At 45.1% G+C, this 14133-nt stretch overlaps 1 protein-coding gene across 1 annotated transcript in view; it reads left to right on the top strand.

Annotated features, from left to right (window-relative positions):
• The window catches only part of LOC149456141 (NACHT, LRR and PYD domains-containing protein 12-like), a 133021-nt gene that overhangs the window by 8982 nt on the left and 109906 nt on the right, over positions 1–14133 (top strand). The window contains 3 exon segments of the mRNA XM_089685378.1: positions 12348–12415; positions 13447–13484; positions 13486–13750. Coding sequence (XP_089541504.1) covers positions 12379–12415; positions 13447–13484; positions 13486–13750 — 340 coding nt within the window. The 5' untranslated portion in view covers positions 12348–12378.

Raw genomic sequence — 14133 nt, 5'->3', positions numbered from 1 at the left:
GTAACAATTCTGTGTCCCTGAGTAACGATTCTGTGTCCCTGAGTAACAATTCTGTGTCCCTGAGTAACGATTCTGTGTCCCTGAGTAACAATTCTGTGTCTGTCCCTGAGTAACGATTCTGTGTCCCTGAGTAACAATTCTGTGTCCCTGAGTAACAATTCTGTGTCCCTGAGTAACGATTCTGTGTCCCTGAGTAACGATTCTGTGGCCCTAAAGTCTCTGTGGCCCTAACTCTGTCCCTAATACACACAGGTCTGTCTCTCTTGAATGACCGGAGGCTAATGGAGAATTCTAAGATGGCCGCAATTTATAGCTCCACCATTACACAGTGCTGGCTGGCTGGCTGCTGATTGGCTAATGCGATCACATGTCATGAATAAATGCATTATGGGTCAGCGCGCCTTGTCTGCGCGCCTTCCCAGAGATCCCCGCTCCGTCGCCACACATGTCGCCGCCATTTTTGGGAAAATTTGATTCGTGCATCCGAAGTTTGCTAATCTTCGGATTCGTCGCGAATCGAATATTTCCCAATCTTCAAAACGAATTCCACTTCGTCATGTTCGATCCGCTCATCTCTAGTTCCAACACCAGCGCAAATAAAAGGGGTGAAAGTGGACAGCCCTGGCAGGTACCTCTACCCAATGTAAAGAAGTCAGAGTTACAGCCAGGAAGCCTTATTCTTGTTTTAGGAGAGTCGTATAGGGCGTGTATACCAGCCAAACACCCGTCACTGAAGCCCATTTTCTGTAGCAATTTCTGAGGCGAATGTTATCAGTAATGAATCTGTCGGGAATAAAACCCGATTGGTCTGGCGAGACCAAAGAGGAGATAATAGGGGCCAACCTGTCTGCCAAAATACGGCTAAATATTTTCAGATCGTTATTCATTACTGAGATTGGTCTATAATTTTGTGGTAAATGGTGATCTTTCTGTGGTTTGGGTATTAGAGACATGTTAGCCAATAGCATCTCCTCAGGGAACTTACCCCCCTGCAAAACATCATTAAATAAAGTTATCAAATAGGGAGCGAGCGTAGAGGCAAAATGTTTATAATAACTAGCGGTAAAACCGTCAGGACCCGGTGCAGTAGAACGTTTTAGCGCGCTAATCGCACAAGTTATTTCCTCCAAAGTGCAGGGGGCATTAAGAGCGGCAATCTGAGAAGGTGAGAGAGCAGGGAGGGGTATAGAATTCAGCCATGAGTCTGATGGAAGAACAGAATCTGACTGCGGAGGAGCTAGTAGATTAGAATAAAAGTTTTCAAAAATACCCAAAACTTCCTGAGGTAGAGATGAGATAGCACCCGAATTAGTGCGTAACTTATACACATGTGGGGAGCGCAGAGAGTGGTTCAATTTCCTTGCAAACATAGTAGATGCTGAGTTGCTATGTAATAAGAACGAGGCCTTCGACCAGCGGAGGGCCTTTTCAGTCTTTTGGGAAAGCAGAGAATTCAATTCTAAACGCTTTTGGGACAGTAACTGTTTATTAAGTAGACATGGATTAGCAACATGACTACGATAATGTGCTTCTAATTCTCGGGTAAGTTGTAGAATTTGCTGCCAACGTTTTCTGTTTCTGGATGAAGCCATGGAGATAAGTCGGCCTCATAGGACCGCCTTATGGGCTACCCATAGTGTGGCTGGAGATATATCAGGAGTAGAATTAGATTGAAAATATTCCTGAATAGATGTAACCACCTCTTGGCGAGAGTCAATATCTGTAAGCATAGAGTCATTAAGTCTCCAAGAGAAGGGGGTAGGTGCCAATCCTATAAACGTGATAGATAAGGCCATAATATTGTGATCTGACCAGGGGCTCAGATGGATGCAAGCTGTCCTAGAATTAGCTAGTAAAATCGGGGTACAATAGATACAGTCTAATCTGGCATAAGAGTCATGTGGGTGAGAATAAAATGTTTAATCCCTGGCTCCTATATTGTGCGCCCTCCAGGCGTCCACCAACTGAAGGGCATCTAGTTTCTTGGTAAGGAATTTTGGGAAAGCCTGGGAAGAGTGCGAGGAGGAGCTGTGGTCCAAAAGAGGGTTTGCTACCAGATTAAAATCACCACCCACCAATAGATGGGGGGACAAAAACCTATCCAGAACACCAAAAAATTTAGAAAAAAAGGAAGCTTGTGCCGAATTCGGTGCATAGAGATTAGCAATCGTAAGTTCTTGACCTGAAAGGGTGCCTTTAAGAATGATAAACCTACTGTCCGGATCATGATACACATGTTGAACCTCAAAGGGGAATGAGTTATGTAGAAAGATGGCCACTCCCCTACTCTTGGAGGAATGTAGGATATAATACCCCTGCCTATAGGATTTATGAAAATATGTCGGGTGTTTTGCGGCTGCAAAATGTGTTTCCTGTAATAAAATAATTTTAGCCCCTAGTCGCTTATATTGTAGAAAGGCTGTTTTGCGTTTATTTAGCGAATTGAAACCCTGGACATTATGCGAAATACATTGAATTACCATAGTATACAAAATTTGCAACTATCAGCATAAAAATACACATTGAAAAGACATCTCCTAGAATTATTTGACTAGACATAAGGACCCGCAAGTCCACATCAGACAGATTTACAGGCAGTAGTACCACCCTTGGGGACATCCAGACCCCAACATGGGGGTCGTGACTTCCACAGACTGGCACAATACCAACATCATGCACTAAAGTTTTGAAAAGAGAAAAAACGAAAAACAATAGAAATGAAGCTTTAATAGCTCCTACAATTGAAAGGGTAACTGAAGAACATGGATCAGGCAGGCAGTATGCCATACCTGAAAAAAAAAAAGTTCAAACATTAAAGGGCCAAATGGGCCCAGACCCTGTCTCCATAAAACATGGAAAACGGAGCTGCCACCCCACAATCGGGCGGCGATACCTCCGGCCATGTCAGGAGGCAGGGTGGAGTAACGTGTTCAAGAGCTTTGAAGCCATGAGTTAATGGGCGTTATTAAGAGGGTCTGAAGACCCTTGTTAAGCCTTAACTCATCCAGCTATCAATGTAAGGCACACATAGTTCTCAAAATTACAGAAATATCACAGCAGTGACCACAAAAATGCACATCCTGACAATGTAAGAGATACAAATGAGCAAAATCCCTGTATCCCAGTTCCTGTTATAGTCATAATATACAACGGGCAGGACTAAGGACTGTCAAAACAATGGGGAATAGGCAAGTGAGAATGGTCCTGTCAACCCGGTTCTTGTCTGTCTCTCCTTCTATCCCTCCGTGGAGATGGGGTATGCCAAATGGGAGAGATACGAGGGGTGGAGGGTGGACGTTGAGGTGATGGGGCATCCACCAGGCCCAATTTGGCCAAGATTTCTCTACCTTCAGGAAGGGATGTGGCTATATATATGCTCCCATTATGTGGAACTATCAGCTTAAAAGGGAAGCCCCATTTGTAGCGGATACGAGCTGAGAAAAGGGCAGTTGTAACTTCTTTCATTTTTCTACGCTTCTCCAACGTGACTGGGGAAACATCTGGAAAGATTTGTAAAACCGAGCCTTCGAAGGAGATCGCTGAGGTATTGCGAGCAGCTCTGAGTATGTCTTCTTTGGTCAGGAAATCCTTCATGCACAGGACAATATCCCTAGGCGGCTTATCATTAGGGGGTTTAGGGTGCAGGGCTCTATGGATGCGGTCACAGGCAAAGGACCCAGGGTCACAATCCGGAAGGAGTGATTTGAACAACTTGGTTATGGTTAGTGAGAGGTCAGACACAGACTCCGGAATTCCCCTGACTCACAGATTATTCCTGCGATTGCGATTATCAAGGTCTTCAACCTGCGCCTGCAATTGTAAAAAGGCCGTTTGTAGATGATCATGATCTCTGGAAAGTTCACCATAGGCCAGGCTAAGTTCATCATGTTTGGTTTCTAAGCGGTCTGTCCTGGAGCCCAATGTGGCTATTTCCTGAGAGAGAACATTAGTGCTTTTATGCAATTCTGATTGGAATTTGGCAGCCAGCTTGGTGTACATAGTTTCCAAGCAAGATTCCAGGTCCCCCTTTGTGAGTTGCTGTGTATATTCACTGACCAGGGCTAATGAAGGAGCTGTGGTATTCTGCATGGGATCGGACAGGGATGCTCACTCTGTATTATCTGGAGACATGCCGCAAATCTTGCGTGTCTTAAGTAGGTATGTAGTGAGGGACTTTTGAGCTTGTCCCCTTTTTTCTTGGTGGAAGGCATACAGGGAGTCTCCTGGGGGTGATCAACTGGAAATTGGGTAACCAAAAGAGATAATAACCCCAGGGGACCTATAACGCCCGAAACAGGTTTAGGGTTGTAGTTACATAAGTGCTATCAGGCTTGTCCGCAAAAACGTTATATTGTAAAAATATTTAGCAAACAGTGAAGGGGCAGAGAGGACATAGGCTGCAGCAACCACCATAAATATCACCCAGGAGCAAGACGATGGCACCAGATCCCACCCCAGGGTCTGAGAGGGACGAGGGGCACGTGTGAAGTAGAGGTCCTCCAATGCTGAGCTCAGGGCCCTCCAGGGCAGATCCAGGGAGCACTCCACCGGAGCAGTATTTAGGCCTCAGTAGGCCTCTGAACCCGACAGGGGCCGTGGTCACGGAGGAAGGCGGTTTCTGGAGTAGTAAATGGGAGTCCCATTCCCCAAATCACTGTGGGGGGATCTAATGACCGGCAGCCACCTGCCCCCCCGCCCCCCATACTCACTGTGACCAGATGAGAAGAGGTCCACGCTAGGTGGAGTAGGCCACAGGTGTCCGCCGCCGTGGGGAGTGGCAACACACAGTGGCGCCCCTCTCCCAGACTCAGGGGATGCAGAGGGTGCCTCAGATGTCCCCGAGTGATCCCCCACCACCTGGATGGCAGCGGGTACAGGTGCGAGGCGCCGGAGCCCCGGCTTATGCGGCCAAACAAGGCCGCGGATGTCTGCCGCTACGGAGGGAGGAAATGTTGTTCAGAGCCCCTCTCCCAGATGCAGGAGATGCCACCAGGGTCCTCCGCTGCCCCGTTGTGGTCCGCTGCTGCACGGATGGCAACGGATTCAGTAGTTTGGCACCGGAGCTCCGGATTATGTGGCCGCTCTGGTCACCATCTTGGACACGCCCCCACACAATTTTTTTTTTTATTTACTTACCAAAGAGTACCAACAATGACACCCCGGTTACACCGATCCTGACTTACAGTGATGTCACACAATTTCAAAGTCGGGTGAACCGCTGATTTGAGGAGCAATTTGAAAGATATCTGACACAGATGTCTATGAAAATTGCACCAAAAGTAGTGCATGCAGTACCTTAGGAATTGGTGTGACTCCGACAAAGTCAGAACCGCAATAATATGACCGCTGTAATTATGGACAATAGGGTGATTGGCCTGTGATTTGCAAGTCACATGGCATGCATTCATATGCCAGATTGCACCCAGTATGACCGGGAGATAAAATAGTGAAAAACATAGTGGATCCACCAGTGCATACAGAATCATTTTTGAAGGTAAAGGATGTTTCCCTGTAGAAGGTGTTTTGCACTGAAAGAAAGCGTAATGTAAAGAAAAGACACGTTCATACCAACAACAACTGGTAAACAGTATAAAATCAAGAAGTTTATTTCCTGCAGAACAGAAGGTGCAGTAGATGTACTTCAATGCCCATCTTCATAACAATATGTAGGCAGAATGAAGAGACCTCTCTGGAAAAGGATAAAAGAACACACAAAATATCATAAAGGTGTATACACAACACAGGGTCTGAAAACACTTGGCTTTATGTCACAATAAGGATCCTTCCCAATTACTATTCTGGGGGATTGAAAGCTACAAAAAAAAATTGGAGAGGGAGTCCTGAGCCACAGCGAATCAGGATGGATTTATGAGCTTGGCACTTTGGCCCCAACCAGACTGAACATTGAATTTGATATTAATTGTTTCCTTTCAGATGATTAGATACAATGGGAAGGATTCATGTAGCATAATGTAACCCTTATAGACACCACGCCTCAATCAGCCCACTTGTGTAGTCACACATTAGGGAGTAAAGATCATTTTGATTTGATTCTTTTATAAATCACTTTTTACTATTTTATTTATATATGCATATATTTTTTATTATTTTTTTTAACCAGTTTTATAAGTATCTAAAATATATAAATGCATATACAGATATACTGCATATGTCTTCAGTCTCCGTCCGAATCACTAGCCTTCTGAACAACATATCAGACTGGATGTCACTCCACTTCCTCAAATGAAACCTTGTCAAAACTAAGCTCCTAGTTTTCCCCCCAGCCCGTGCCCCCCCCTGACCTCTCCATCACGACCAACAATGCCACCATCAGCCCCACCCCGCAAGCCAAAGTACTAGACTCCCATCTGTCTTTCCAGCCCCAGATCCAATCGCTGGCAAATTCATGCAGACTTCACTTCCGCAACATCTCAAAAATACGTCCGTTCCTAACCCCGGAAACTACAAAGCAACTCATTCACTACCTTATCATCTCCCAACTTGACTATTGCAACTCCCTCCTCACCGGCCTACCCCAACACAGGCTATCCCCACTTTAGTCTATCCTGAATTCTGCGGCCAGGCTCATCCACCTTACCAACCACTCCGTATCCGCCACCCCCCTCTGCCAATCCCTCCACTGGCTCCGGATTGCCCAACGCAAAAAATTCAAAATACTAACATAACGTACAAAGCTGTTCATAACACTGCCCCAAACTACATCACTGATATGATATCCATCTACCACCCAAATTTCACTCTCCGCTCCTCACAAGACCTCTTACTCTCCAGTTCCCTGGTCTCCTCCTCCCATGCCCATCTCCAGGACTTCTCCAGGGCTTACCCCATCCTCTGGAACGTACTACCCCAATCCATCAGACTGTCACCTTCCTTCCTCACCTTCAGGTGCACCGTGAAAACCTATCTCTTCAGAGAAGTCTACCCCACCTTCACCTAATTGCTGATCTCCTCTGCTCTTCCCACCACTCCATCCCCCACAGCTATTTCCTCCTGTACCACTCTCCCCTCCCTCCTAGAATGTTATTTATTTATTTATTTATTTGGGACTGATGTGAATGTACAATATATATATATATAGACAGTGATATATAAGGACCTGTAATAATAATTGTTACTATTTGAGATGTCTCCACACTCCATCTAATAAACTGCTATTGGTGCTGCAAAGCACTTCCGTTCGTGTGCACAGAAGTGAGTCCACCCCTCACATTTGTGTAAATATTTGATTATATCTTTTCATGTGACTACACTGAAGAAATGACACTTTGCTACAATGTGACGTAGTCAGTGCACAGCTTGTATAACATGTAAATTCTCAGGAATTTTAAAATTCCCATTAATGTCAACAACTCGGCTACATCCCAACTTTTCAACCTAACCTCATCTGTTGCCTTAGTACAATGTATACCGTCCTCCACTCACTCTGATGGGAATACATTAGACCTTGTCATCTCCCATCTTTGCACTCCCTACAACCTCACAAACACCCCCTTTCCTCTCTCTGATCACAATCTCATCACCTTCACAGTGTCCCCATCTTCAGACACCTATCCCTCCAAGCAGCAAACAATTACCCGTAGAAACCTTCACAACTTGAACCCTTCTCCTTTCCACTCTGCAACTGACCTCCTCTATGACAGAATCTCTCCCCTGTCCTGCCCTGACCTGGCCACTGCTGTCTACAACAGTTCACTTTCATCCACATTACACTCACTTGCTCCTCTAACAACACGAAGCATCAGGTCCCGACCATTACAACCTTGGCAGACTAACGACACCAGAACTCTTAAACGACATAGTTGTGCGTTGGAACGATTGTGGCGTAAAACAAAATCTCACCAAGCATTCACCCGATATAAATCTGCTTTCTTAACATACAAGTCCCCCATGCTGCCAAACAAGCCTACTTTGTCACTCTTATTAATAGCTTGTCATCCAGTCCTCGTTGTCTCTTCTCTACTTTTAACTCTCTACTCTCTCCACCCAGTACCTCACTCATGGCTCACAAGATTGCAAATCATTTTAAAAACAAGATTGATGCAATTCTTAGGGGCATCGCCACCACACAGACATCCATCCCACTTAGCATACCTTATACTAAACCTCCCTCAACACTTTCCTCTTTTGACCTCGCTACTACTGAAGAGGTCACTAAGGTTTTCTCAGAAGCCCGTCTCACCACCTGCCCACTGGATCCTGTCCCCTCACAACTACTGCGGTCACCCTCTTCCATCCTATGCTCCCTCACTCACATCTTCAATCTTTCCCTCTCTACTGATGCCTTCCCCTCCCCTTTAAAGCATGCGCACATCACTCCCATACTTAAAAAGCCCTCCCTGGACCTCACCAACCTGAACAACTTAAGACCCATCTCCTTGCTGCCATTTATCTCTAGAATCCTAGAACACTTAGTCTACAATCGCCTGAGCTCCTCCCTCACCGACAACAACCTTCTTGACCCTTTACAGTCTGGCTTTCACTCACTACACTCCACTGAAACTGCCCGACTAAACCTCACTAATGATCTACTAACTGCTAAAACCAATGGCCACTCCTCCGTACTCCTCCCAACCAATGGCCACTACTCCGTACTCCTCCCAACCAATGGCCACTACTCCGTACTCATCCCGACCAATGGCCACTACTCTGTACTCATCCCAACCAATGGCCACTACTCCGTACTCCTCCCAACCAATGGCCACTACTCCGTACTCATCCCGACCAATGGCCACTACTCTGTACTCATCCCGACCAATGGCAACTACTCCATACTCTTACTACTTGACCTCGCTGCGGCTTTTGATACGGTTGACCATCCCCTCCTCCTCAAAAAACTCCACTCTCTTGGCCTGCGAGACTCTGCTCTCTCCTGGTTCTCCTCCTACCTATCACAGTGCTCCTTCAGTGTTACCTATAACGTTGCCTCCTCCTCTTCTCTCCCTCTTTCTGTAGGGGGTCCCTCACAGTTCTGTCCTTGGACCCGTTCTCTTCTCCATCTATACCTCCTCCCTTGGTCATTTGATAAAATACAATGGCATTAAGTGCCATCTCTATGATGACACACAAATCTATTTTTCTACCCCTCACCTCACCCCTTCAGTCTCCACTTGCATTACTAACCTACTAAGCAACATATCGGCATAGATGTCACTCCACTTCCTAAAACTCACTCTTTCCAAAACTGAGCTCTTAGTATTCCCCCCAGCCTGTGCCCCCCCCCGACGTCTCCATCAAGATCAATAACACAATCATCAGTCCCTCCCCTCATGCCAGGGTTCTAGGTGTAATCCTAGACTACCATCTGTCCTTTCAGCCCCTAATCCAATCACTGTCCAAATCTTGTAGACTTCACCTCCGCAACATCTCCAAGATACGCCCGTTCCTAACCTCGGAAACCACTAAGCAACTTATTCACTCCCTTGTTATATCTCGCCTTGACTATTGTAACTCCCTCCTCATTGGCCGTCCTCATCGCAGGCTATCCCCTCTTCAGTCTATCATGAATGCTGCTGCCAGACTCATCCACCTTACTCACCATTCTGTATCTGCCACCCCTCTATGCCAATCCCTCCACTGGCCTCCACTCAGTGTCCTCCACCCCTCTCTGCCAAACCCTCCACTGGCCTCCACTCAGTGTCCTCCACCCCTCTCTGCCAATCCCTCCACTGGCTTCCCATTGCCCAACGGATAAAATTCAAAACACTAACAATAATGTATAAAGCCATTTATAACTCCGCCCCAAATTACACCGATCTTGTCTCTAAATATCACCCAAACAGTACTCTCCGCTCCTCGCAAGACCTCCTACTCTCTAGCTCTCTTGTCTCCTCCTCACATGCTCATCTCCAGGACTTCTCCAGACCTTCCCCCATCCTCTGGAACTCTCTACCCAATTTATCAGCCTATCGCCTACTCTGCTCACATTTTGGCAATCTCTGAAAACCGATCTCTTCAGGGAAGCCTATCCTGCCCTCAGCTAATACTGGAATCTTCTACTCTTCCAATCAGTCCATCCCCCACAGTTACTACCTTTTGTACCACTAGCCCCTCCCTCCTAGATTGTAAGCTCCCAGGATCAGGGCCCTCAAATCCCTCTTGTATTGAACTGTATTGTTGCTGTATTGTCTCCTGTTATATTTTAAAGCACTGAGCAAACTGTTGCCGCTATATAAATCCTGTATAATAATAATAGCAAATTTGCTGTCCCCTCAAAATAACTCAACACACCGCCATTAATGTCTAAACCGCTGGCAACAAAGTTGAGTCCACCCCTAAGTGACAAGGTCCAAATCAGGCCCAATTAGCCATTTTCCCTCCCAGGTGTCATGTGACTCATTGGTGTTACAAGGTCTCAGGTGTGAATGGGGAGCGGGTGTGTTACATGTGGTGTTATGGCTCTCACTCTCTCATACTGGTCACTGGAAGTTCAACATGGCACTTCATGGCAAAGAACTCTCTGAGGATCTGAAAAAAAGAATTGTTGCTCAAATATTTACACAAATGTGAGGGGCAAACTCACTTCTGGGAGATACTGTATATTCCTGGGGTGTGTGCTATTATTTTTATATTAATCTTTGGTGTATTATAGGGTTGCCTCCTCATCAGGGTAACCCCTCCCCCTTCTGCCCCCCCCCCCCCCCTTCCTGACCAGGTCATTTTTTGTGACACAGCTCTGAATTACTTTAGCTGACAATTGCGTTGTCCTGCAATGCTGCACCCAAACAAAATGTATGCCCTTTTTTTCCCACAAATATAGGTTTCTTTTGGTGGTATTTGCTTGACTATGCTTTTTTACTTTTTGTGCTCAAAACAAAAAAAGACTGACAATTTTGAAAGAAAAAAAACAATATTTTGGGCTTTTTGCTGTAAAACAAGTTTAATAGAAAAATTTTAAAAATCAAATGATGTCATAAATTTAGGCCAAAATGTATTCTGCTCCGTGTCTTTGCTAAAAAAATAATCCCAATACGTGGAAATTAATTGGTTTACATGAAAATTATAGCGTCTACAAATGGCTATATAGAGAGTGGGATTTAAAAAAAAAATGTTTATACTAGTAATTGTGGGGATCAGCGACTTATAGCGGGACTGCAGCGGGCATTTTGACACTGACCAGCTGCAACAGTATTTGTGCTGTAGGGTGGGGGGGGGAAGTGGTACTGAACACATGAATTACACAGATTCTGTGGCTGATTAAGGCAGTAATGCAACTCACCTAGCTCCTTATCTGAATGAACTGATCCTCAGATCCCGTGTAATAATGATGTGTCCGGGTTGGGTGCAGGGATGAGGGGGTAACCCTCGTGTATTATCCTCTTCACTGGTTTCTGCCTACCCACAGTATATTTACTGGGGGAGCTCCGCACCAGGAGGCTGGATCTCGTACATGTATGTCATCCAGCCTGTTCTAGGTTGTCAGTGGCTACAATGGGATTTTGTCAGCAGGTCTGGCTGTAGCCAATCACAGCACAGAGTCCTGTGGTTACAAACGCACAGAACTCTGTGCACAGATCAGCAGTGTGGCTGTTACAGGCAGATCTGTAAGTGAAAGCAGCACATAGGACACACATTACACCTGATAGGCACACAGTAAACCCCTTTGATTGGCCCTTGCTGTTAACCCCTTCCCAGTCAGTGACATTAGTACGGTGATAGTGTACAGTACTGTATCTGATCACTGTTTCAGTGTCACTAGTGATGTCAATGTCAGTTATATACCTCTGGTGTTATGGGAGGACCATTCTAACCCATTGTGTGCTGGAGTCAATGTGTCCTTGTAACTAATTAATTTCCTTTCACAGCCGACTCTCAGGGTCTGTTTAGATTTAATATGTGTAACATGTGGGGGACATATCCGTATACTGTACCGTATACTCTGGGCTGCAGGTATATACAGATCCCACCCATTAAAGTGCACTGTACACCTTTTCCTGACAAAGTGGCCACTGAAGTGCCAAGAAACATGATGATGATGTCTTAACCTGTTTTTATGATCAATAAATAACGACCTTCCTGAAGAATCTACTTGGCTATAAATGGCACAGATTTGTGGAGGTGACACCTAAAAGTACGAGTCTGTATAAATTGTATAAACAGGCTAAAATTCCTGTGTGACCCGATATACCAATCAGATGAGTGCCAGGATGAAGGTTCTAATTGACCTTCAGAGTTATGGGTTGTAAATGACAGAAGTCCATCCAGTTTGGATCTTCTCTGATTGGACAACCAGGCAGCCAATCGTTATTCACATAAGAGAACAAGATCCTTCTTATTGGTTCTGTTCATCGCACCACAAATGAGTTTATGATTGTTTGTGATCCTTCCAGGTGATGTCATCTTGGGTCATCTCCTGATGTCATGGGGACCTCTTCCTCCTCATCCTCCTCCTCACAAGGTATGACTGCTGATCCTGACAATCCTTTCCAATGGTTTCCTCCATCTCACATCTCCAGAGATTGGAATTAGATGATAGGATGTCCTCTGTCTCTGTATTCTGGACATTTCCTGTAGACATCTGGTCAGTCCTCCCAATAGAAGAGTTCAGCAGATTCCATCAATTCTGCAATCACATTCCCGTGTCTTCAGATTTTATTTATCATTGATGGAAATGATCTTCTGATATGGCCCAGTGATCCATAATGACTGTATGATCCCACATTGAATGGTTAGTTGTACAGTGGTTGGGGGAATCCTTTGCCTATAATCCTAAGGAGGACACAGCCCCGTGTTTCATGACACATAATTCTGGGAGATTTGGGGTAAACAGAGTTCTTAGTTCACATTGATCACACATATCTTTTCTGGGGGTGACATTTTTTACAGGATATATAGGTTTTTTTTAGTTTACTATAAAACAATCAATAAATGTGATGTTTAAAATGGTGATCTCTACATATACATTAGGAGGTCTATATATTAAATATGTATTAAAAGTTTGTGTCATTTGCACAGCCATCCCAATAATCCCCGTAATGTGTCTAAAAGGTTTACTTCCTATGATCATCAGCTCCATCTAGTGGCCATAATACAATATTTTCTTGAAATACCTCAACCAGTAAGATATGACATTATGGCCACTAGATGGAGCTGATGATGAAAAGAAATAAACATATTTGACATATTATGGGGATTATTCATGAAGGTGATGTTTTTTTTTTATAAATAGATCCCTAGGTTTTGGTGTTCAATATTCATCCATCTGAGAGGTAACACACCATCCTGGAAGAGGTCATGTGACATTATCACAGCCAATCCCTCCATAGGATAATGTACATACTGTATATACATATTGGGGGGGGATTTCCTTCCTCTTCTATATGCTCTTTATAACATTACCAGCTGCCAGTATAGACTTATCAGCTGTCATGTGTCAGAAATCATCCAATCGGGATTAATGTTTATGGTTGCTGATTGTCCTCTCTGCAGGGTTGGCTCCTGGTTTCCTGGGAAAGGTCACACAAACCCCCCGGGGATCTTCTCATATATTCTCTGAAAGATCTGAAAGGATGTGACTTCAAGAGATTTAGGAACAAATTGTCTGATTTCGCTTATGGAGGTAAACTTCCAATCCCCCGAGGAAAACTAGAAAATGCCGACTGGATCTCCACCAAGAACATCCTGATAGGCACATATGGAGAAGAAGGGGCTCTGGATGTCACCAATGAAGTCTTTACACTGATCAGTCTAATGGGACCCGCAAATGACCTCCAGGTGAGGAGGGCCCAGAATGGTGAGTTCCCGTCTATAATGACCATTTCCTACCAATTCCTGATCAATATCTGTGAGAGGAAGAACTAGGAATGTCATCCAGGGAAAGCCAGCGACCAGTCAGGAGCTTCCAAATGGATGAACCCCTTCACGCTGACAGTGCACACATATGGGGCCTCACAGAAGTGGGTCTTTATCCTGGGGGCCCCATATCTGTGTACCTCTCTTTGTGCTGGGAGTGCTGCACAGAGACTAGGATCTCACTGATAGTCCCGGGTATCGTACTAATGATCGGGGCCCGGGACTTCCACTTCCAAGTCACCTGATCACTGTGATAGCCTCTGATTGGCAAACACAGTTATCAGTCATTGTGCAGCCCGCCCCTGTGTTTTATTTCTTGAATGA

The sequence above is a fragment of the Staurois parvus genome, unplaced genomic scaffold (assembly GCF_062004578.1).
Source record: "Staurois parvus isolate SC_StPar_1 unplaced genomic scaffold, SC_StPar_1.0 ptg000374l, whole genome shotgun sequence".
Taxonomy (NCBI): domain Eukaryota; kingdom Metazoa; phylum Chordata; class Amphibia; order Anura; family Ranidae; genus Staurois; species Staurois parvus.
The sequence above is the reverse complement of the archived record's forward strand: the minus strand, read 5'-3'. Positions and strand labels throughout refer to the sequence as shown.